At 40.4% G+C, this 22,743-nt stretch overlaps 1 protein-coding gene across 5 annotated transcripts in view; it reads right to left on the reverse strand.

Moving 5' to 3' along the window:
• PACRG (parkin coregulated) overlaps positions 1–22,743 on the reverse strand; it is a 445,241-nt gene that overhangs the window by 308,747 nt on the left and 113,751 nt on the right. For all 5 annotated transcript variants that reach the window (XM_034765269.1, XM_034765266.1, XM_034765265.1 and 2 more), the window contains exon 3: positions 10,369–10,503. In XM_034765269.1, the coding sequence (XP_034621160.1) occupies positions 10,369–10,503 (135 nt within the window). The remainder of the gene's footprint in view (positions 1–10,368; positions 10,504–22,743) is intronic.

The raw sequence follows: 22,743 nt of genomic DNA on the forward strand, positions 1-22,743 counted from the left end.
CCCACTGAAGACTGGCATTCAAATTCAGTCCCACTGAAGACTGGCATTCAAATTCTAGCACTTACCGTTATTAAAAGAAAAAGGAACTCTGGGACAACATCCTTTACTCTTTAAAGGAAACAAATTATTCAGCTGTTAAGTAAATGTGCATGTCACAATTTTTAATAAATATGGTACTTTATTTGAGGAGGGAAGAGAAACAGTTCATCACATTTTTGAATTATAAATATGAAAGAAATGGAAAGGAAAAGAACAGTGAATTATGATAAACTGAATCGATAATGGATGCTTCATAAAAGTGAGCCACAAGTGGAGAAGAAGAGTGCAATGATGTCTCTCATATTCATGATATAATTTACTGTTTCACTGTGGCATTTTAAAGTACAGTTTTTTAAAAATTGATAAGAAAATAGAACCAGGCATATTTAGCTAAATAATTATTTCAAATTCTATTGTACTCCATTAAATTATCAGTTATGTCAATGAAAACACTTTGTTCTGATATAGTTTTCCATCTTTCACTCCATGAATAGCAATTCCACCAAGACATGCAAAGAAGTATCCTTCCAGAATTAAAAAGAAGTGAAAAGGAGTAAAATCATGAAAGCTCTTCATACAGTAAGCAAGTGATGAGTCATCACAAAATTCTAGGTATTTGTACAGACACTTCTGTCGAAATTTTAATGAATACTTTAAACATCCAATTAAATTATGCACATTTTTGAAAACTTTGATTATCTGTTTGAAAACCTATTTTTAGTATATTTAGTGAGAACATGACTATTTTTAAAAATATGATTTGAAAAGCCCACTTTTATCTGGAATTACTGGTATAAATTATACTAACAGCTGAAAACCCTGATTCTGGGAGCCTAGAATCCTAGTTCTTTCAATGACCCCATGTGGCAATGACCCCATGTGGTACTGTGCAAGTTATCTAGGGCAAATTTTTCTAAAAGTGTCCACTAATTTTTGGTACCTATGTTTTGTTTGTGGTGCCCACCTTGAAACTTGGCACCAAAAACAAGAGATGTCCAAATTTAGATAACAGCTTTGAAAATGTTGTTTTAACCTCCAAGCCTCAGTTTTGTATTCTCTTTTGCCTTCTGTAAAACAGGAATAAAATTACTTACCTAACTCACATTGGTGTTGTGAAAATTAATGTTTGTAAAGCGCTTGGAGACAAAACACAAATGTATAAATGCTAAATATAATGATAGGTAACTGAGCATTCGTAGTTGCGAGAAAGATATTTTTGTTTACAATTATCTAAAGGGATGCTGATCACTTCATTTTGACTTCTGTGACTCAGGATATTATATCTTACAGTTGAGCTGACCAGAAGTGGACTCCACTGAATATCATTATCAGCAGGAAAAGCTTTTTTATACAACCTAGGGGGATGAGGGAGGGAGAGGCCAGTAGGCACTCAGGGTGAAATCCTGGCCCTAATGAAATCAGTGGTGTTTTGCCATTTACTTAAATGGGACAGGATTTCACCGTTGATTCTTATCCATTCTAAGGCCCCTTTAAATACTCTAGCAGTGCAAAAGGGCTTTAAAGTGGGTGTAAATGTAATTTACATCCACTTTATAGTGTCAGACTGGTGTAAAGAGACTTTAATTCAAATGAGAATTAAGCTTATGTGTTAAACTGTCTGCATTTTTTTAAATCATAAACTTGAATACAAAGAAGCCAAGAGACCGGAACTGTGGTTTGAATTTTTGGAATTCTCTGAAAAGCTCACATGCATATCAGAAATTATAGCACTTTGAGACTAATTAGCTGAAAAATAGCAAACTAGCATCACAGCCATATAGGATGATAAGTGGTATTCATCTATACTGCATTGATATCAGCAAGTCGATACAGTAGGCTTCTTAGTTTTAAATAACATTTTGCCTGACTGAAGAGGAACTATTGCTGTGTTTCTAGCCCAAAACTGAATTGTCTTTTTTGCTGCTATATCAAATTGCATATGTCTAAATTTTCTATGCACTATTGCTATTACAGTTGGGTGAGTTTTTTAGCATACCTGCTTTTCACCTTTCTCCTTCACTGAATATGTGTGGCAGACTATTCCCCCCAAATACATTATTTAGTATTCAATTTCCCAAGAACTTATTTTCATATTATCTGCTGATGTTTTTAATCTCTCTAGATTACTGTGTGTTATTTCTATGCTCACTGGTATTTGCAGATCTATCCAATTTAATATAATCTTGAAGTTTCACTATTTTACAGTTTACTTCTTCTAGATCACTTATGAAGATGATAAATAAAACAAGAATTAATATCAGTTTCTGTGGTACCCACTAGCTACATGGCCCAATCTTGATATACTGCCATTTGTCACTTCCCTTTGCATATTATCTTTCAGCCAATTTTCAGTCCACATGACATTGTTCCTGGTTTTTAACCTAATAGTATGCCCTTTTTAGCATCTTTTATTAACAAAGATGTTAAATACTGCTTAAGAAGAAATGGAAGAAGGAGCAAATAAATGTATATCTATATTTTATTTTAAAAAAAGAGGTTATCTCTTGCAGTCAATATGTCCTATTTGCTGCCAAAAATCTGACTTTACAAATTACAACAAATTAGCATGGCACCAAGACTGTTTTTATGGAAATAAATGCATTGCTGTATTTTTTACTGGCTTTTAAGTGGTCTGAATTTTGAAATTCATTTCATAAATGAGTTTAAAACAACATTTGAGAGTAAGGTATATACAGAATCAGTAAGTACTGATTTATGTTGATCAATACCAACCAAAATAATTACCAAATTTAAAAATATTCCAGGCATTTTCTCAACTGAAGGGAAGAGGATACCCTTTGGCAGAAAAACAAGTACTATCAAGAAGAAAACTATTCCTTTCCCCTTTCCCCCAGTCCAGGAACTAACATAATAGTAAGAGCTCTGAATCAGTCATAACAGCATCTCTTTTGTGGCTATATGCAAGGGGGTCATTGATTCAATAGAAAATGAGAACAAAACGAGGATAGGATACTAATTTACATGAGTCTCCTCCCATGTTCTACCTTCCTCAAAAAGAAAAAGGCCTCCATGGCCTAGTCAACTGTGTGATGGAAGGCTGTGTGCACAATCCAGATTCAATACAAGAATTCTATGTAGGTGGCCATACATGCCTTTTCTGATTAATAGAAGCTAAGAAAAATAAATCACTATCACTCACTAGAAGATAATACCTACAGCCTTGTCTATTCTTAAAAAGTTTTGCTGGTATAGCTATATCAGTAAATCCTCCTGGTGTAAATGCCGTATATACCAGTAAAAAAGTTATTTTGCTGGTATAGCTTATACCAGTTTCCCCAGTAAAATAAACCATGCTGGCAAAAGTACTCTTTTGCCTGTATAACTGCATCTATACTAGGGCTTTTGTTAGCATAGCTGTGTCAGCAAAAATCATACCCCTAACTGACATAGCTATGCTGGCAAATATAGACCAGGCCTACCTTCCTGTTTTTGCTGCACAGAAAAGTTTGCCAACCTTGAAATTGGTTTCCATTCTTTTGAAAATGCTAAAATTGTTTTGAAGAATTGCTATTTCTTTTCCTTTTCAGAGCATAATGATTTTTATAATTAACCTTTACCACCTAAATAATCCTGATTTTCCAAACATTCTGGGGACTATCTCTGGGATATGCTGAGCATGTATTTAAAATGTCTCCTTAATAATTCAGAAATACTTCTTTGGTTTTATCAACTTTCCTTGTTCAAGGTTTAATTGGATTCTGACTTTTTAAAATTCAGGAATGTATATTGTCAGTCCTGAGCTATGAGCATTTATTATTCAGAGCTCTATATGAAATTGTGCACAAGAACATATTACTAAACTTTAAAATCAAATTGTGATATACATAGGCTACCAGAGAACTGCAGGATTGCCAAACAACTATCCACAATACCTACAGAAGATTACTGCACAGTTTAATAAATTCATTTTTTAAAAGTTCACACTTCTGACTACTTGCAAACTCCAAATTAACAGCAATATTGTCATCAAGATCTAAACTATTTAGTTTGCTGTATCAGTAACAACTTTTTTGTATAATATAGGAATTACCCTACCAAACTGTTAGTAGCCAGGACTAGATGCTTCCGAGGAAGATGCAAAAAGCAGGGACAGTTATGAAATAACCTACCCATAGACGAAGTTTTTTCCTACCTCTCAGTTATAGGTGGCTTTCTGCCCTGAAACATGAGTGTTTATCATTTTTTTATGCATTCAAGACTAATGTCGATGCACATATGTAAATTGAGGGCATAATGTGCACTTCTAAATATTATATTGGCCATATGCCAGTTGCCAGTTGCCAAAGAAACTCACAGGATGCAGATGCTTGAAGTTTTCATGAAGGGGAATTAAAAAGTCCAGAGTATTCTGAGTAGATGCTTTGCTTGGATTGCAATCAAAATCTCAGGCTTGTCTGATAAATGGACTAAAGAGCTAAGTGCTTAATATGAAGGCTCGCTTTTCCCTCCATGGAAATAACTAACAAGTCAGGGTGTAGGTTTGAGTCCTGAGAGTAACAAAGGGATAACTTCACAAATATTCATAAATTATAAAGCCAAATGGATCACTGTGATCATCTAATCTAACCTCCTGCATAACAAAGGCCATAGGACTTTTCTGAAGTAATTCCTGTTTGAACTAGAACATATCTTTTAGAAAAACTTCTATAAAAATTGCCAGTAATGGAGAATTCACCACAACCCTTGGTAAATTATTCCACACTGTTCAAAACGTGTGCCTTATTTCTGTTCTGAATTTGTCTAGCTTCAGCTTCCAGCCAATGGTTCATGTTATATCTTTGTCTACTAGATTGAAGAGCCTATTATCAAATGTTTGATCTCCATATATGTACTTAGACATCACGAGCAAATCACCACTTAATCATCTCTTGGTTAAAATAAACAGATTGAGCTTCTGGAATCTGTCACGTCAGGCATGTTTTCCAATCTTTTAATGATTCTTGTGGCTCTTCTCTGAGCCCTCTCCAAACTTATCAACATCCTGAATTGTGGACACCACTCCAGTGCTAAATACAAAGGTAATATATCCTCCATACACCTATGCAATATTCCCTTATTTATGAGCCAAGGATTGTATTAGCCCTTTTGGCCACAGCATCATACCAGGAGCTCATGTTCAGCTGATTATCCACCATGACCACCAAATCTTTTTTTCAGAATCACTGCTTCCCAGGATAGAGTCCCCCTTCTTGTAAGTATGGCCTACATTCTATATTCATAGATGCCTGACTTTACTTGTGGCCATATTAAAAGGCATATTGTTTGCTTGTATGCAGCTTACCAAGTGATTCAGATTGCTCTGTATTTGTGACCTGTCCTCTTCGTTAGTTACCATTCACCCAATCTTTGTGTTAAATAATGATTTTGTGTTTTCCTCCAGGTCACTGATTAAAATGTTAGAGTGGAGCCAAGAACAGATCCCTGTGGGACTCCACTACACCCATTTGATGATCATTCCCCATTTACAATTACATTTTGAGACCTATCACTTAGCTTATTTTTAATCTATTTAATATGTGCCATGTTAACTTTGTATGGTTCTAGTTTCTTAATCAGAATATTGTGTGGTACCGAGTCAATTGCCCTATGGAAGTTTAAATATACTATATAAACACAGTTACTTTTATCAACCAAATTTATAATCTCATCAATAAAAGATACCAAGTTCCTTTGAAAGGGCCTATTTTCCACAAACACAGGCAGATGCTATGAGTAAGAGGTTCCTGTCTTCTTATTTTAGATGGGAAACTGATTATAGTTTGTAAACCAAGATTGTTTAGACTGGTATTACTTTTTATTCTTAAGGGTATGTCTGGGGGGGAGGAGGTGTTTCACGAGTTGTTTAGTACTTTGTCTATTTGTTATTCTTTCAAGTGTGGGTCACTTTTTTTTTAATTTTTGTATAGAGCACTTTTCTAGTCCTAGATTATAAATACATTTTATCTATTTATTTGTTTTCCCCTATCAGGGGGAAACAGCCTTTAAAAAAAAAATCTGAACAATAATATAAAAAAAAGAAGGGGAGGGAGAAGAAAGAGTCTAATATGACTGCCTTTGAAGCACAATACCAAGGAGATGCCCTTTGCCATGGTAAATTTAAAAACCTACAGTAAGAGTTAACTTTGTTGTAGAAGAATCTAATTTACTTTGGCCTCTATTGAAAAAAATCCACTGAATAGTATTGTGTCTCCAGTTGATCAGATAAAGATCAGACATTGTCACAACCCCGCAAAGTCATAAAACGCACATCTCCTTTCATTTTCCATTGTGAAATTGCAAATTATAAATGGCAAAAGGCAACTCAACAAACTACACATCCAGAATAAACCCTCTGGGAGTGCAGGCAAAGCAGATCTCTATACTAGCTCCAAATAAGATGGCACGGAGGGGCCATTCAATCCACACTTATGCCTGGGTTTTATTTCCTCTAAACATCTGCATATTCCCCTGCACTAAGCCCCTTTACTTGAGCTTTACCCAGAAAGGGATGAATTCAAACCTCCAGGGCACTGTCTAAATTAGGGGAAAAGGTGGTGTTTTAAAAACATATTAGCTAACATGGTTTTATTAACACAGTTTTAAACACTACTTAGCACCTTTTGTAGAGAGGATTTAATACCTTTAAAACCATGTTAGATAGTTGTAGTCCTCCATTGACACTGTTCTCAAACCAGCACAACTCTACCAGTGCATATGAGAGGAAAATCAGGTCCTAATTATGGCTCAAATTCTGCACACAGGGCTTGTCTACACATGGAATAGCTATTCTGCTTTAAATTCACACCCTACTTTATTTTAGAATAACTTTCATGTGTAGACAACTCCCTAAATGGGACTAATCACATACTTAAAGTTAAGCATGTGTATAAGTGTTTGCAGGTCTGTGTTTGTTTACTAGACACAATAAACCCCTCTCTACACATATTGTTAGACCATTGATCTTAGTTTTTATAAAAATCTCAGATTTTTTTTCAGCTAACTGAAGACCACCACGTTGAGTCTAACCCCAGCTATAATGGAATGATTGAGTGATCAACACATTTTTTTCACTATTTTAACATCTCATAATTATAATTATTTTACAACATGTTTTAATAATTATTAGAAAATTAAATATTGTCTATTTCATGGGAAGGAAGAACATCCTGAGGTGTTTTCCTTTATCAGAACAAATCACGTTTTTGAGACTCCCCTTACATTAGCTCTGGTGCACCACTGAACAGACAAGCTAATGAGCAAAATGAACCATGACATGCATCTCATATAAACAGAACAAGAAAAAAACAGCAAAATTATGATACTATGCGGTTATATCAAGACTAAAATATCTATGATAAATGTGACATCATTTATTTCTTCGCTGCTTGTCCTTGTTTCAGTAAAACTGGCTGATACATAGAAATAAAAGCAATAGAATGAAGTTTCTATATAGTGTTTTCTAGAAAAACCTCTTCCAAACATTGTATCATTAAAGGCAACATCTAGTTTCATATATTAATGCAGTTCTAGCAAACTCTCTAAAGAAAACAAAGTTTTTGACTGAGAAATATTAGATCATTGTTTTCATGATTTAGGCAGATTTAGAAGTCAATATAATGGATGAAAATTAGTATTGGGGTGTATGCCTGTATTTGAGCTATGTGTCTGTGTCTTAAAACAAAGAGAAAAATATAAACCCTACCCGCACAGCTATTAACATGTGTATGAACACCACTCTCCTCATATTGCCCACAGTCCTGCAATAGTGGGCATCCTCCCAACTGCCAGGATCTCTACCTGGTCCCCTCGTAAGGTAAGGTGGAAACCAAGAAAAGCCCATCTTCCTTCCACCTTACCCATTTTTCAGTGTGTGCCTTAAACTGCGTAGTAATCAATGGTATAATTTGGTCATCTGACTGGGATTAGGAATATCAGAAAGGGCCTGGATTTCAATCCTACCTCTCCCTGACCGTATTATTGTATTATGGTCCAACATGTTACTGCAGAGGTTGAGAGAGCCAGTAGGGCCAGGAGAAATGTGAACTATGAGAAATGAGAAAGCCTTTCCTGGATTATGTTTGCGGCACCGTAGCACATTGAACATAGCCTGAGATTACCCAGGGCCATTCCATTCCAACACAATTCACCTTTCAGACATTGGGAACAACTTATTTATTCTAGACATTAAGATTTGCTTGGAAGGTTGGCTGTATGCAAATTGTCTTGGTTACTAGCCAAGCAGTCACTAGCAGCATCTAGTGGCAAGATGGTTCTAGTGGTGGAAATATGTAGGCCAATTAGCAATTAAAATGGGATAAAAGTGGTTGGAATCTCTCAATTTGATGCTATGAGGTTAGAAATTGAAATACCTCAGGACACTGATCCGCAATGGCAGAAAATGCTGGAGAGCAGTTTAAGGCTAGTTAGACCTCTTTATGAGTTTAGAGTGAATAAACTAAGTCCTGGAAGGTAGCATGGCCAAATCAATCCATGGACCAGTCAGAGGGGATATTGGAATCCCCCAGTTTTCAATGAGAACATGGAAAAGCTATGGTTGAGAGGTTGGCTGCAGGTTCCCCTTGTTGCAAGAACTATGTCTTGTTTCCCTGCATTGATTTAATAGTTATATGAAATAAAGTTACAGTCTGTTCCATGTTTCCCACAAAACAAGTGCCCTTTTTAAGAACATAAGAACGGCCATACTGGGTCAGACCAAAGGTCCATCTAGCCCAGTATCCTGTCTTCTGACAGTGGCCAATGTCAGGTGCCCCAGAAGGAATGAAAAGAACAGGTAATCATCAAGTGATCCATCCCCTGTCACCCATTCCCAGCTTCTGGCAAACAGAGGATAAGGCAGGAGTGAAAGTGGGCCAGTCCGGGCCGGTATGGGTGTGGCGCACCGGTAAAAAGTGACCGCCAGTCCGGCCCGTATGCAGCCGATGTTAAAGCGCTGCTCCCTGTCCCCCAAGCCACCAATGGAAAAGGGGAGGGGAATGAGCAGCTGCCCTGGGGCCGGCAATTTAAAAGGGCCCGGGGCTCCCAGCCACCTCTACCGCCCAAGGCCCCGAACCAATAGTGTACAATGTTACTTTCACCCCTGGGCTAGGGACACCATCCCTGCACATCCTGGCTAATAGCCATAGATGAACCTATCCTCCATTAACTTATCTAGTTCTTTTTTTAACTCTGTTATAGTCTTGGCCTTCACAACAACTTATAGCCTGGTAAGTAAAAAGCTATATCCAAATAACCAGTAATTAAACTGCATACTTTCACTTACCACACTATAATCCTAATCCAGCTCCCACTGATGTCAGTGAGAGGAGGCTCAAACCCTGTATTGTGAAATTCCTCTTCCATTCACTGAATTAACAGAGCTATATTTTTAAATTAGGATCATGTTTGACATGAACAATTCAAATTCTACAAATCTGATGTATTTTTCCTCATGTATATCACGTTCATCCTATGTAACTATTATTCTGTTTCCAGAAAAATCTTTTTCTAGCCCAATAAATAACACAAAAAGTAAAGTAATTCTTTGATAACAAAAATAATTAAATAGCAGGAGCAGGTTAAAGATCAGCATTCATTTTTCAAATTAAATTTAAAAGCCTGCTCTAGTTACTTAAAAGATTGGCAAGTTTTACAAATAACATCACTGAGCCTTTTAGAGGGAAACACAGACGCATTAGAATGGAGTCATTAGGCAATACATTTATTTTGAAGCCAATTAACCTTTTGTCAGAGAAATGTCGGAGCCGTAATGGTTTCTGCAGTGGAGGTCAGCCTCTAACAGGGGCACGTATGACAGCGATTACGCTGCCTGACATATGCTGCAGACTGAGAGTACAGCCGTGGAATGAGAATTTGCCTTCGTTTGTATTCTGCTCTGCATTTCCAGGGAGCAGGCAATCTTGACCTATCCATTTAGGTAATTAAAGCTTCCATTTGGAAGTGTCCTGCAGGAAGGTGAAATCTGGGAGAGATAAATGGCTGCTGTTCACTGTATCCAGCTACTTCTATCATTTGATGGACTGCCTGAAATAGGCTGGGTTGCCAGGTCCTCATAGAAATAGAGACGAATTGGGCAGGAGACAATACTCTAAGGCAAAGCAACTCTGTCATCTTCCTTTTTGCAACATATAATTTAATTGTTAGCCAAGGTAGATGGCTGACTCAGGGGGCCTTTCTCTAACAGCTCCCCCACCATCTTCCATTTGCAAAGAAATTACTCCAGTTTATTTACTTATAAGCCAACTTTGTTTGGCAATGAGATATGTCACTTCAATAAATGCAGCTGGCTGTTACAGCTGTGCCCTGACTTACCTTCCAGGCTATTTTATTTCCTCTTGTATCATGCTCAAGGGCAATTGGGAAGTCTCCTCGCTCATAAAACTTGCGAAATGCTGTAGGCTTTGTTGGTCTTTCTTTAAATGCTCCTGCAACTGGGGGTCCTCTTACCTAAAAAAACATAAACAAACAAACCATAATGCAACGGCATTTTTTAAATAAAAATGCTGAAATTTGTTTAGAAACATTAGTGGTTTAAAAGGGGTTGCTAAGATAGCAGGTGGCACTTATTTCACTCTTCCCATGTTATACTTCTTTTAATTTAAGTGTTCTGTTAGGGTTTTTAATAGACATTAAAGGAAAGGAGTATTACTCTTAAATTTAGTATTATTCTTTAGAATTTTGTTTGCATTGTCCTGTAGGTACTAAATGCATTGTAAATGTTTTTTGGATCATCCCATGAAAAATTGTCTTTTCATTTTAAACTCTGCATCAGTTTCCACACCTTTTAAAAATAGAAATAATACTACATGCTCACAAGTTTTACAATACTGTACATGTTTTAGGAGGTTTAATTACTTCTGGTTTGTAAAGCAGTTAACATATAAAGCAATACATAAGTGTAAACTATTTTTTATCAGCATCTAGAAGAACACGTCTCCTTGGGAAGCATCTTTCTATTTGCTTTAATATGAAAGTAAGACACAAATCACTTCCCCTTTGCTTTTTGGCATGGGAGAGGGAAGAGATACACACAAATACTGGCTACAGCAGTAGGTAGATGTTTAAGAGGGAGAGGTTTCTAAGCAGTCCTGAATGTACAAACAGCATGTTTTTGGCAATATGGGCTTTAGGAGGTGTGTCCAAGAGGAGGGAGTGGAGCTGGAGTAGGCCACCAAACACAATAGTATCCTTCTCATAATGTGCAGAAATTTTTTCACAATGTCTAGTTAAAGTTAATGTGACCCCCATCAGCATTAACTTCTGCAAAAAAAACCATTCTGTGACTTCTATAAGCAAATTCACTAAAATCAATGCATTAATACTGGTGTAAAAGAAGAATCAGGCCTGGAAATAAGGCCTTGTCTCCATGGGAAAATGGACCAACATAACTATTATGGAAAAAGTAGTTCCAGAATAGCTCCCCATTGTGATACTTTATTTTGGAATAAAAATGAGTTTATGTCCCCGATCCCTCATCACCAATGGGGATTGCAACTTGGGGGCTCTGCTTATTACAGGGGACACTTTCCCAGTCAGTAGAGATGAAGTGCTAGACCGGTGTGGCAGACATTAGTACATCTTAGCCTGGTCCTGCCCCCTTGCCACCAACAGGGACAATGATTGGCAGCAGTGGTGAGTGAGAGGGCTCCTCCTATAACAGAAGGCATTTCCCAGAAAGCAGAGACTTGTGCTTGTTTTTTTGTTTTGTTTTTTTCTTTGTAATTTTGTTCATCTGCCAGTCACCCATAGCTCCTCAACACATGCATCTTCTGCATCATAGTATCCATTCATCCTCTTCCTCCCCAGCCCCTCCCATCCCCTTCCCTCAGTGGCTCCATCTTGCCTTATCCCTCTACAATCCCCACCATCTCTACCTACTCCTCTTCCCCTCTTCACACTGATCTCCTACCTTCTTCCACCAGCACAAATCTAGGTCCCACATCCTCCTCCATATGTCTGGTGACATTTGTCCTAACCCTGACTCTCGCACCACTCCCACCATTTGCACCTCACACATGCCTCCCCACCACTGCCTCTGCTTCTCTTGTGCCATCATTCCTAAAGTCACACCTATACCCCTTTCCTTCCTTCCCTTCTCGTCTCCTACTGCCTCCACTTCTCTCTGCATAGGATCTTGCCCATTTCCTCCAAGAGAAAATTAGCATAATACAACATGATCTTCTCCTTCCCCTGGGCTTGCCTTCCTGTCCCCTCCTACACCTCTTCTCCTTCTTTCTTATCACAGATGCAGAAGTTTCTTGTCTGCTCTCCTCCTCTAACCTCATCACTTGCCTCAGTGACTCCACCCCATTCTCTTTCCTGATCTCCCTCTTGTCCACTCTCATCCCCTCACTCTTGCTCTTCTCTTTAACCTGTCACTACCTCTGGTGCTTTCCCCTCACAATACAAAGCTTTGGTCTCTCCCATTTAAAAAAAAACCTTACCCTTGGTCCCATTTGCCTCTCCAATTCCCACATTTCCCTTCTCCCTTTCATCTCTAAACTTAGTCAACACACTGTCTGCAATCACTGACTGGAGTTAGTCTCCTCCAATTCTATCCTAGACCTTCTCCAATCTGACATCTGCCCTTTGCACTCCACGGAAACGGCTCTTGCCAAAATCTGTAATGATGTCTTTCTAGCCAAAGCTCATAATCAACACTATATACTCATTTTTCTTGACATGTCTTATATTCATAGATTCCAACGCCAAAAGGGACCCTTGTGATCACTGACACAATCAGCCATGGTCTTCTTTAAGTCCTGTCCTCTATTGGCTTCTGTGACTCTTAATTCAGACCTCTCTCTAACTCCTCATATCTGTGTTCCATCTAAGTACTGAAGATTTTTTTCAATAACATTTATATATTATGGTCTTTTCTATCTATCTACACACCTAAAACTGTCATCCACGCTTTCAGTATCTTGATTATTCCAACAACCTTTTGCTTGGCCTTGACAAATCAATCGTTGGCCTGCACATATCCATTCAGAATGCTGCCGCAAATATCATTCTCCTAACCCATTGCTTTGACCATATTAGCCCTCTCTTTGCATCCTTCCACTGGCTCCTCCCTATCATGCCAAACATAAACTACTGTTCTTCACATTCAAGGAGCTTCATGGTCTATCCCCACCCTGCCTATCAGCTCTCATTGGCTATCGAGATGTTAACCACTGCCTCGAGTTAGGCAATGATGCCAGTCTTCCTCATCCACTTGTTTTTCAGGCAAGCACTTTTGCGTTTTCTCCCATGATGCCCTTCACTTGAGAGGAGCTCTCCATAAGTATCCAGAAAGCTACCTTATTACCTTCTTTCAAATTCCTCCTTAAAACTCTTCTTTTCTTCGATGCCTTACAATAAACTTGACAACCATTAAGCCATGGGTGTGCTGCTACCACTATTTATCATGATGACCAATACTGTCTGATTGTTTCCTTGTACTCCCCCATATATGTGTCTGTATATGTCTGGTGTTTAATCTGATATTTAGATTATAAGCACTTTGGGGCAGAGACCATCTTTTTGTTCTGTGTTTGTATAGTGCCTAGCACAATGGGGTCCTGGTCCATAACTAGGGCTCTGAGGCACTATGATAATACACATAAATAAAGAAATAGGCAATTTTATTCCGGAATAGTGTCCATCCAGGAGAGTTATTCCAAAATAGCTCAATTATACTGGAACAGTTATTCCGAAATAGATATGCCAATCAATTTTCCCTGTGTAGATAAGGCCTAACTTTCCCACTTCCACGATTCTTCCTTTATAGGGGATTCTTCTCAAAGAAGACAGGCTCAGGCAAATATCCTTTGCCTAATATTTTTTCTTCTTGTAGGATAGGTTTTATTGGCTGAGCAAAGTGAGGTCTCAGCAAATGGAGGACTGTGGTGCTTTTACAGAGCAGTGGGTGTGCAAGGGTCTGGACTGGAATAGCCAGGATTGCTTCAGATCAGGAGCTATATTGGCTGAGTAGGAATGAGGCTGGAAATTTGCATAGTAACTCCCCTCACACTATCTCTGGCACAAACAAGATCATTTACTTTTGTCCAGTCAAAACTATTTTTGTTCATATAAATAGTGCTCATTTGATGCAGAATCCTTTGCCTGCAGTACCAAATGGGTCTGTCAAGGGGAGAGATGGTCAAGAAAGGCAGTAGAGTTAGGGTTTAAGGTTAGGGTTAGTGTTACTGGAGGGAGAGAATGAAGTTTGGTGGAGTTTCCCCTGATGTCACAATGATGCTGTTCAGGCTCCTCTGCCTAAAGCACCAAATGAGCACCATCAAGGGGAAGCTGTTGATATGAAATTGATAAAACAACAAAGAGAAGAAGATGACTTAAAAACCACAACATTTTTGTTGGAAACTTAATTTTTTTTTAAATTTCCTACCCAAAAATTGGCATTTTCCAACCAGGTCTAAGAGGACAATTACTTATTTATGTAGTGCTGATGAAAGATTTGATTCTGTTTATTTAAAGCAACCCAATGTCTCATAAATGCATACAGTATGTCCCTATTCATTTAAAACACAAAAATGTTCAAATTATCTTTCTCAGAACCTTCCAGGTATATGAGTTCTCAACCTTTAAGTGGGGGCAAATGTTGTGATTGGGACACTGGAGTAAACTAAACAATACCGCATAATCTCTAAATATTAAAAAATATACGTTAAATTTCATCTGCCATTTTGTTGCCCAGTCACCCAATTTTGAGAGATCCTTTTGTAGCTCTTCGCAGTCTGCCTGGGTCTTAACTATCTTGAGTAATTTTGTATCATTTGCAAATTTTGCCACCTCACTGTTTACCCCTTTTTCCAGATCATTTATTAATATGTTGAATAGGACTGGTCCCAGAACAGACCCCTGGTGGACACCACTATTTACCTCTCTCCATTCTGAAAACTGACCATTTATACCTACCCTTTGTTTCCTATCTTTTAACCAGTTACCAGTCCATGAGAGCACCTTCCCTCTTATCCCGTGGCAGCTTATTTTGCATAAGAGCCTTTGGTGAGGGACCTTGTCAAAGGTTATCCCTACATGTTATGGATTCCATTGTTATACCTAGTGACAAAGGCATTATGAAAGTTTTCCATTACGTTTTTAACAAAAAAACCCTCCCTTTTACAACTTGAGAAAAATACTTCACTGCAATATTGTAGTTAAAAAGACTAAGATCAGAGAGTAATTGATCGCTTCCAGTTAATTAAAGGCTAATATTCACAATGGCAAAGTATACGAAGCAATAAACAGCTTTTGAGGTTCGTTAAATGCCAAAGATAAGTTGAAGAGTCTGGTAATTGCAAAAGTCCTTTAATGCAGTTCTATGCTACTGAATGTTATTCCTGCTATGTGACAAGATAAAAGATACAAGCCATTAAACAAAAAAGGGGGAAAAATCCACAATTTTTCCTTGCTTCATGGGTATTTAAAACCATTTGTACTGTTATTTTCTTGGACTTTTCAATGACAGCACATTAATAACATGAGCTAGACAGATGATTATTTGAGGGCAGATTTAAACAAGGATTAATTATTTGAGGACAGAACTACGGGGATAACTTTTCTAAGGAGGGAAACAAGATGTATACACACCATTGGACCTATAAAAGAAAACAAAAAATTGTATATTTTGCAAGGGCAAACTGGTGGTGTTGATTCAAACTAGATAAATATATATGGGAACAGCTGACTGTTACTCAATTGTATGTGCAAATACATGTTTTTTCAGTCATAAAAAGTGAATAACCGTTCAAATGCTGGTATGGAAAATGAATGACATGATCACACACATGTAGTCTTAGAAAGGGTTAGTATTATTAGTAAGAGCCTTAGTTTTTAGACTTCCTAAAACTATGATTGGCGGAGATCATTCTATTGTTTCCATAATAAATCTTATGAACAACTAATAGCACAGAATATATTTGGTAAGTTTGTAAGATATTATTTGAAAGGTTTAAAACAGATTTTCATGTTCTTTGATTCATATATTTGGATGCTGACTAGAAAGGCAGAAAAGTCTGGAATATCACTCTTCCTGGAGGCTAATCAGTTCTTATTAGATGGATTCTTGATGGTGAATGGATTTACCAGCTTTTATTTACATAAACCTTCCAGAATATTTAAAAAATATTTAGCAGTTACAAAGTTATTGGTATCAGAAGTCATCTGACTACCAGTTAAGGTGCTGGGTTTTTTCCATGGATTGTTTCACCTGAAAAATTCTTTGCAATCTTAATTGCAGATTATTATGGTACTGTATTCTCATCTTGAACGATGGAGAAAGTTGGTTAGGAAACCAAAGGGCTACATTCTGATTCTTTATACTCAAACTGAGCATGGAGTATGTGTGGGAAGTGGTGTTATAATAGCAGAGTGGGGGTTCAATGAGCCATTCCACCTTCACATGGCAGATGTAGACAGGATGGCTCAGGGAACTGGAATGGCAGAACATTCACCAGTGTTCTTTACAACTCATCCAAAATGGAGCAGTGTTTACTGGTAAGTGGTTATACTCCTCAAGCCACTTCAGGGCTGGGGACCACCACCTGTGCAACAGTAACACCCCTGCTATCCAGTCCCAACAGAGCACCACTCTACCTGGTTCCTGTACAGGAGTGCTGGGACACAGGGGATTTCAGAGAGTAGCAAGAGTAGCGGGAGTAGAACCCCTTTCTCTCCATGTCCCAAGGGACCTCCTCCACCTCTGCCAGGCACAGTAGGTGCTTGACTTCCTGAATGAGGAGTTGCTCATGAGAAGAGTCCCTGAAGAAGGATGGGGAAGAGGTGGGGTGGGAGGCAGAGACGGCCGAGAATTTCAGGGTATACCCTCAAGATACAATCTTTCGTACCCAGCAGTCTGAGGTGACCTGCAACCAGGCCAAATGGTAGGGACAGAGACGGTGGAGGAAAGAACGAGGTGGATCCAGGGAGATGACAGGGGCATCAAGCACACCCTGAAAATGAGCACTTCTGACCCCCTGGATGCTTTGATGGGCTGTGCGGGTGAACAGAAGAAGGAAGGATGGCGACAACTAAAGCTCCTGTCTCTATTCCTTCTCCTTGAGACCCCTGTCGAGGCTGCCAAGGCCTTGGCAGCAGGGGCAACCGGTACTGCTTCCTTGCAGGCTGTGGCGTATGCATACCCAGTGAGCGAAGGGTGGCCCGAGTGTCCTTCAACCATGCAGCCTTGCATCCATCTGCTCTGCAAAGAATCCATTCCCATGCATTTCTTGGGGCAGGCTAGCAGTCTGAAGCCAGGAGCTGTGCTCATGACCACCGCCGATGCGACCAACCTAGCCACTGAGTCAGCTGCATCCCACACCATTTGAAGAGTTCACCTTGCTGCCGTGGTACCCTCCTCCACCAGGGTGCTGAATTCCTGTCCAAATCCTGGGAGAAGGACTCCTTGAACTTATGAGGGAGTCCCATAAGTTAAAATTGTACCTGCCCAAGAGAGCCTGGTGGTTTGCCACCCGGAACTGCAGGCTGGCTGTCGAATAAATTTTCCTCCTGAAAAGGTCCAGTCTTTTGGCTTCTTTATTCTTGGGGGTTGAACTGGTGTGCCCCTGCTTGTCTTTTTCGTTGGCCACAGAGACGACCAGTGAGCCTGGACATGGGTGGGTATATATTTGAACCCTCTGGCCAGGATGCAGTACTTCTTTTTGGCCTTTTTGGAGGTGGGATGGATGGATGACGGGGTTTGCCAGAGGGCCTTGGCAATTTTCAGGACTTCATCATGCACTGGTAGTGCAACACGAGGAGGGGTAAAGGCTAAGATTACATTTAACAAGGTGTCCGCATGCTCGGCCATCTCCTCCACCTCTAAACCCAAGTTCTTGGCACCCCATCAAAGCAGGGCCTGGTGTTCTTTAAAATCGTCCAGAAGGCTGGCCCTCAAGGGTCCCACTGCCACGTCATCTGGGGATGAGGACACAATTGAACCACTGCGGGAGACCCTGGGGCATCATCTCCCATGAGGGAAGGGGGTTTTGGGGTGGGCACTGACTCCTTTACCCCAACGTCCGAGTGCGTTTCCCACACTGAGCCTGGCGCCGCTGGTGCCATTAACCATTACTCTGAGGCAGTGGCCAAGAAGTGGTGTGAAGGGGGCATCGGCATCACTCCATGCACTCCAATAGGGCCACTGCACTGGCCACTGGCTGTGCTGCCAAGGCAGTGCCATAGAAGTAGACGCAGCCTGCAATGCCCAATCACGCCAGTGATGCCTTTGCAAGGGGCTAAACTGCCCTTCCATGCCAGAGGAATCCCCTTCTGGTGACCATACAGGAGCCGTCGATGCCTGCATTTGTCAGCTGACCATTGCCGCTGGACACTGGCACTTTGAATAGGAGGACTGGTGCCGGGATCAGGAGGACCGGTATCACAACAGAGATTGTTCCCATGGAGCAGGTGACGGGGACTGTGACGGGATCCCTGGGGTGCAGCCTGGGATTGTGGGACCACTGTGCCCCCTTAACTCTCCAGCCTGGGTTGTCTCTCACAATGCTTTGCTAGTGGCAAGCAGCAAACCCCTCCAGGTGCTGTGATCACTCAGCACAACAGCATGTGGATCCCCACACCCAGCTAACTTGCATTAATGCTCCCAGAGCCACTCCTGAATCGCACAGAGAAAGGCACCAGCCAAATCCCCCCAGCTCCCAGCCTTGTACCTCAGGAACATACCATCTTGTACTGCTCAAGATGAAAAATACAAATTTACTAATTGGTTCACCACTTCAGCAATGGAAAGTGGATATACACGAGACTTTGCAAACCTGAGTAGATTTGCCACACACTTCATATAAACTCACTGATAAAGATAAACAGTAAAACAAATTTATTGACTACAAAAGATAGATTTTAAGTGATTATAAGGGATAGGCAAAAAGTCAGAGTTAGTTACCAAAAGAAAAGAAAATATAAGCATGCAGTCTAAACTCTCAATCCTATTAGAGGGGGCAACATCTAGATTAAGCAGTTTTTCTTACCCCACTGGATATTGCAGTCCTTAATATACAGGTTTGTCCCCTAAACCTGGGCCAGTCTCCTCTGTGGGAGTCTTCAGTCTTCTGAGTATCTTTGTTGCTTGCAGCATACATGGGGGCATGAGAAAGGCCCAGCCTGAGGCCCCTGTGTTCTGTTTTATACCCTCAGTCCCATGTGCTTGGAGAACACAAGTCCAAGCATGTCTGGTGGACATTGCTGAGTCCCCAGGCAAGGTTGAGCAATTCCCCTCGTATGGCCTTATGCAGGTGAGTCATTGTATTGTAGCTCCCTTGCTGGACAATGGCTGGTTATGTCTGTTCACGACCCACCTGCTTGTTGGTTACCTCCCTTATCATTGTCTCTGCAGAGCTAATATCTGGGCATCTCCCAAACCCACAGCATATTTTTGTGACAACCATATAACACATTCTCATAACTTAATGGTATACATATTTTGGCAGAAAAATGACGTTCAGCAGATCATAACCTTTCCCCTGATACCTCACACGGCCTACTTTATACTCAATATCACAATTATATATAAATGAGAAATATGAGGGTTACAGGATGCTCCCCCAAGGTATAGAATGTCACAGGGACTTGCACTGAGAAGACAACCGGTGGGAGGGTGAATGGTGCCGGTAATACGGAGACCAGCACCTCCTCCTAGGTGACCCACGTCGACAGGGTGGAGACCGTGAACGCAGTACCGGTGATCTAGGGCAAGCTCCTGAGGATCATGGCTGCAAAACTGGAGATATGCAGCGCAGAGTCAGAGACTGCTGCCTTGGCTCAGGAGACTGGCGGTGCTCAACTGCCCTGGGGGGTCTTGGCAGCTGGTTTGCCCTCATAAGGAGCCTTTGCTGCTTCCTTCGGCACATGGTATGCCGACAGCTCTGGCCTCTGTTCTCTTGGTGACGGGAAAGCCTGGGAAGGAATCAATCCTGCCACAAATCTGGGTCCCCTACAACTCCTGGGAGTTGGTGGTGGATCCTTTCGGGGGCTAAGGGCCCCGACAGGGGAGGCATGTCCATGTTGCTCTGGTGGGGGCCGGCGGCCCAAACTGGGTCCTTGCCCAATACCCCATGTCCTTCCTTGCCTGGTGCTGGGGAGCCATGTTTCTTTGTCTTCTTTCTGGGCACTGGCAATGGAAAGTGGTACCAGGCGGAGCCCGGTGCCAGGAGTGCACCACACCAAAGCCGAGGTACTAGGGGTAGAGTCTGGCCGGGATGACTCGGAAGCCGGTCAGAGGGCAGACTCCATGAGGAGAGCCCTCAAACAGATATCACACAATTTCTGGGTCCTGGGGCAAAAATTTTTACAGATGCGACCACTTGTCCTTCACATGTGATTCCCCCAAGCACTTGAGGCAACTGCTGTGGGGGTCACAAACAGGCATAGGCCTCTTGGAGTCCGGAGACCAGGGCATGTCCCACCTGGGACAACGTCCCCAATGGGACTCTTACTTCTAACTACACTTAACAACTACTTAGCACTAACTACTATGAAAAAACTATTTAAAAGACACTAAGACGCGAAGTCAGAAGAGACAAAACCTATGCAAGGAAAGGCTCTCCGACTAATTACCACAGGTGGTAAGAGGGAAGAGAGGGGGCGTAGGGCCGGGGGCGCCTGACATGCCAACTAATGAGCTCGGCACTTAAGTGAGCACCACAGCTGACCCTACAGATACTGTTAAGGCAAAAATCTCCGACGACGGCACACATGGGCATGCGCTCACCTAGAATGGAATCGACATGAGCAAGCACTTGAAGAACTGGTGCCTTCCTTAAAATCGTCCATTTGTCGCTCTACAGGTACATGGCCTCATTTCCCTCTTGGCGCTTGCAGTCATTTACTCAAGACAGGAACTGAGAATACGATACCCCCTTTGTGAGTGGGAATAAGTTATGAAGGGCCTTGAAAGTGAGGACAAGCAGCTTATGTTTGATGTAAAAGTGAAGGGACCAAGAGACCAGACATAAGGATGCTGCAATAATTGAGATGTACATTTATAAGAACCTGGACAATAGTTTTAGCTGTGTGGGTGGACAGGAAGACCATATGTTAGAGATGTTCTGAAGAAAGAATCTGCAAGATTTAGCTATAACCCATATGTGAGGACTTAGAGAGAGGTCTGAGACAAAAATGATGCCCAGGTTCCAGGCCTGAGTGACAAGCAAGATACTGGTGATGTGCACATATAGCCAAAGAAGTCAAAGAATGTTGCAGCTGTTATTCACAAAACAAAAATCCCTATGTCTTTCTAGAGGATATAAGCCTTTCGACAGTCTTACAAAATTGTCATGAAAATTTATGAATAGAGGCACAAAAATCTATTTACTCATGCTTTACAAAGTTATTCTCTTGGAATGGAAGGGCAAGAAGACACATGTGAGGCTGCAGTACCAGTAACCTAAGACTACACAGAAAGTACGGCCTTTCTGTCCATAAATACTTATGGATTGGTATATTTACCTCTTGTGTATAAAGGTCACCTATTCCCCTCAAACCAAAATACTGTATAAAGCAGAGATGCATAGGAGATACTCAAGAAAAGCCAATGGCTTACTACTGTCATAATCTCCTCCAGTGTCACTATATATTGAGCCTGCAGAGATCCTGCTGAGAAGTTCATCTATCCAGCATTACTACTGTGCTTTCTGACCAGTGCCATACATTGTTAGTTGCAACAAGCTTTTCCAGTACACTATGAACTTCACTGTAACTATCAATTTCTTAATTGAAGCTGGATTTTTTTCTTTAATATAAAACTCCCTTCAATGTGTTTTAAGAATAGATGAGAAATGCCTTCACTGGGCTAACTACCTAGGGACCTAGGCCAATATTTAGTTATTTCATCCTATCAGATTCTCTTTAGCCTCAGTTTTGTAGACATTGATTTATTAATCTTATCATGTGCATTTCCTAACTAAAGCGGATTGTAGTGATGCTGCAAAACAAATCAAAGAGGGGAAGAGAAAGAAAAAGGTTATAGCCATTGTGTTAAAGTTGTCCCATCACCAGTGTGATTCCTTCAAGGAACAGTCTTTGTCTCCAATTGTCTAGCCTACACTAGTTCCTTCTGACCTGATGTGTCATGTCAAGTACAATCAAGTTATGTAGATCAAACTGCATTATGTCAGATCATGTATTTAATAATTCAGCATGACGCCACATGATGCAACTCAATATGACATGTCACAGTTGAACTACAGACCAATGCTCTAAAAAGGAAATAAAACATAAAGAAGCAATGCCACTCTCAACGATCCACATCAGGCATAGTCACATCCATCTCTGGCACTAAGCCTTGCCAATTATTTCATCATGGAAACAGAAAAAGTCAGTCATTCAAAAATAAAATAAAGCAACCCTCAACACCTCCAACTCATCCATCACAAGGCATTAGAAAAAAACTTCAGATTCTTTACTCTTTCCCAGCTATACTTCTTGCCAAATTGTATTAACTACGAATAACTCAAACATTTAAAAATATATGTTCCAGTAAAATAACATAAAACTTTCCAGTATGTCAAGATAAATCATTAAGAATAGCAATTCTAATTTATACAAGTAGAAAGGCATATGAGAACAGCTAGGCATCTGATATATTGTGGCTGCTCCTTATTACACTAATCATCACTACTATGTTCCATTCACCTGTTGTCTCTCAACACATACTCTCACTCTCTGGGG

The sequence above is a fragment of the Trachemys scripta genome, chromosome 3 (assembly GCF_013100865.1).
Source record: "Trachemys scripta elegans isolate TJP31775 chromosome 3, CAS_Tse_1.0, whole genome shotgun sequence".
In the NCBI taxonomy this organism is placed as follows: Eukaryota; Metazoa; Chordata; order Testudines; family Emydidae; genus Trachemys; species Trachemys scripta.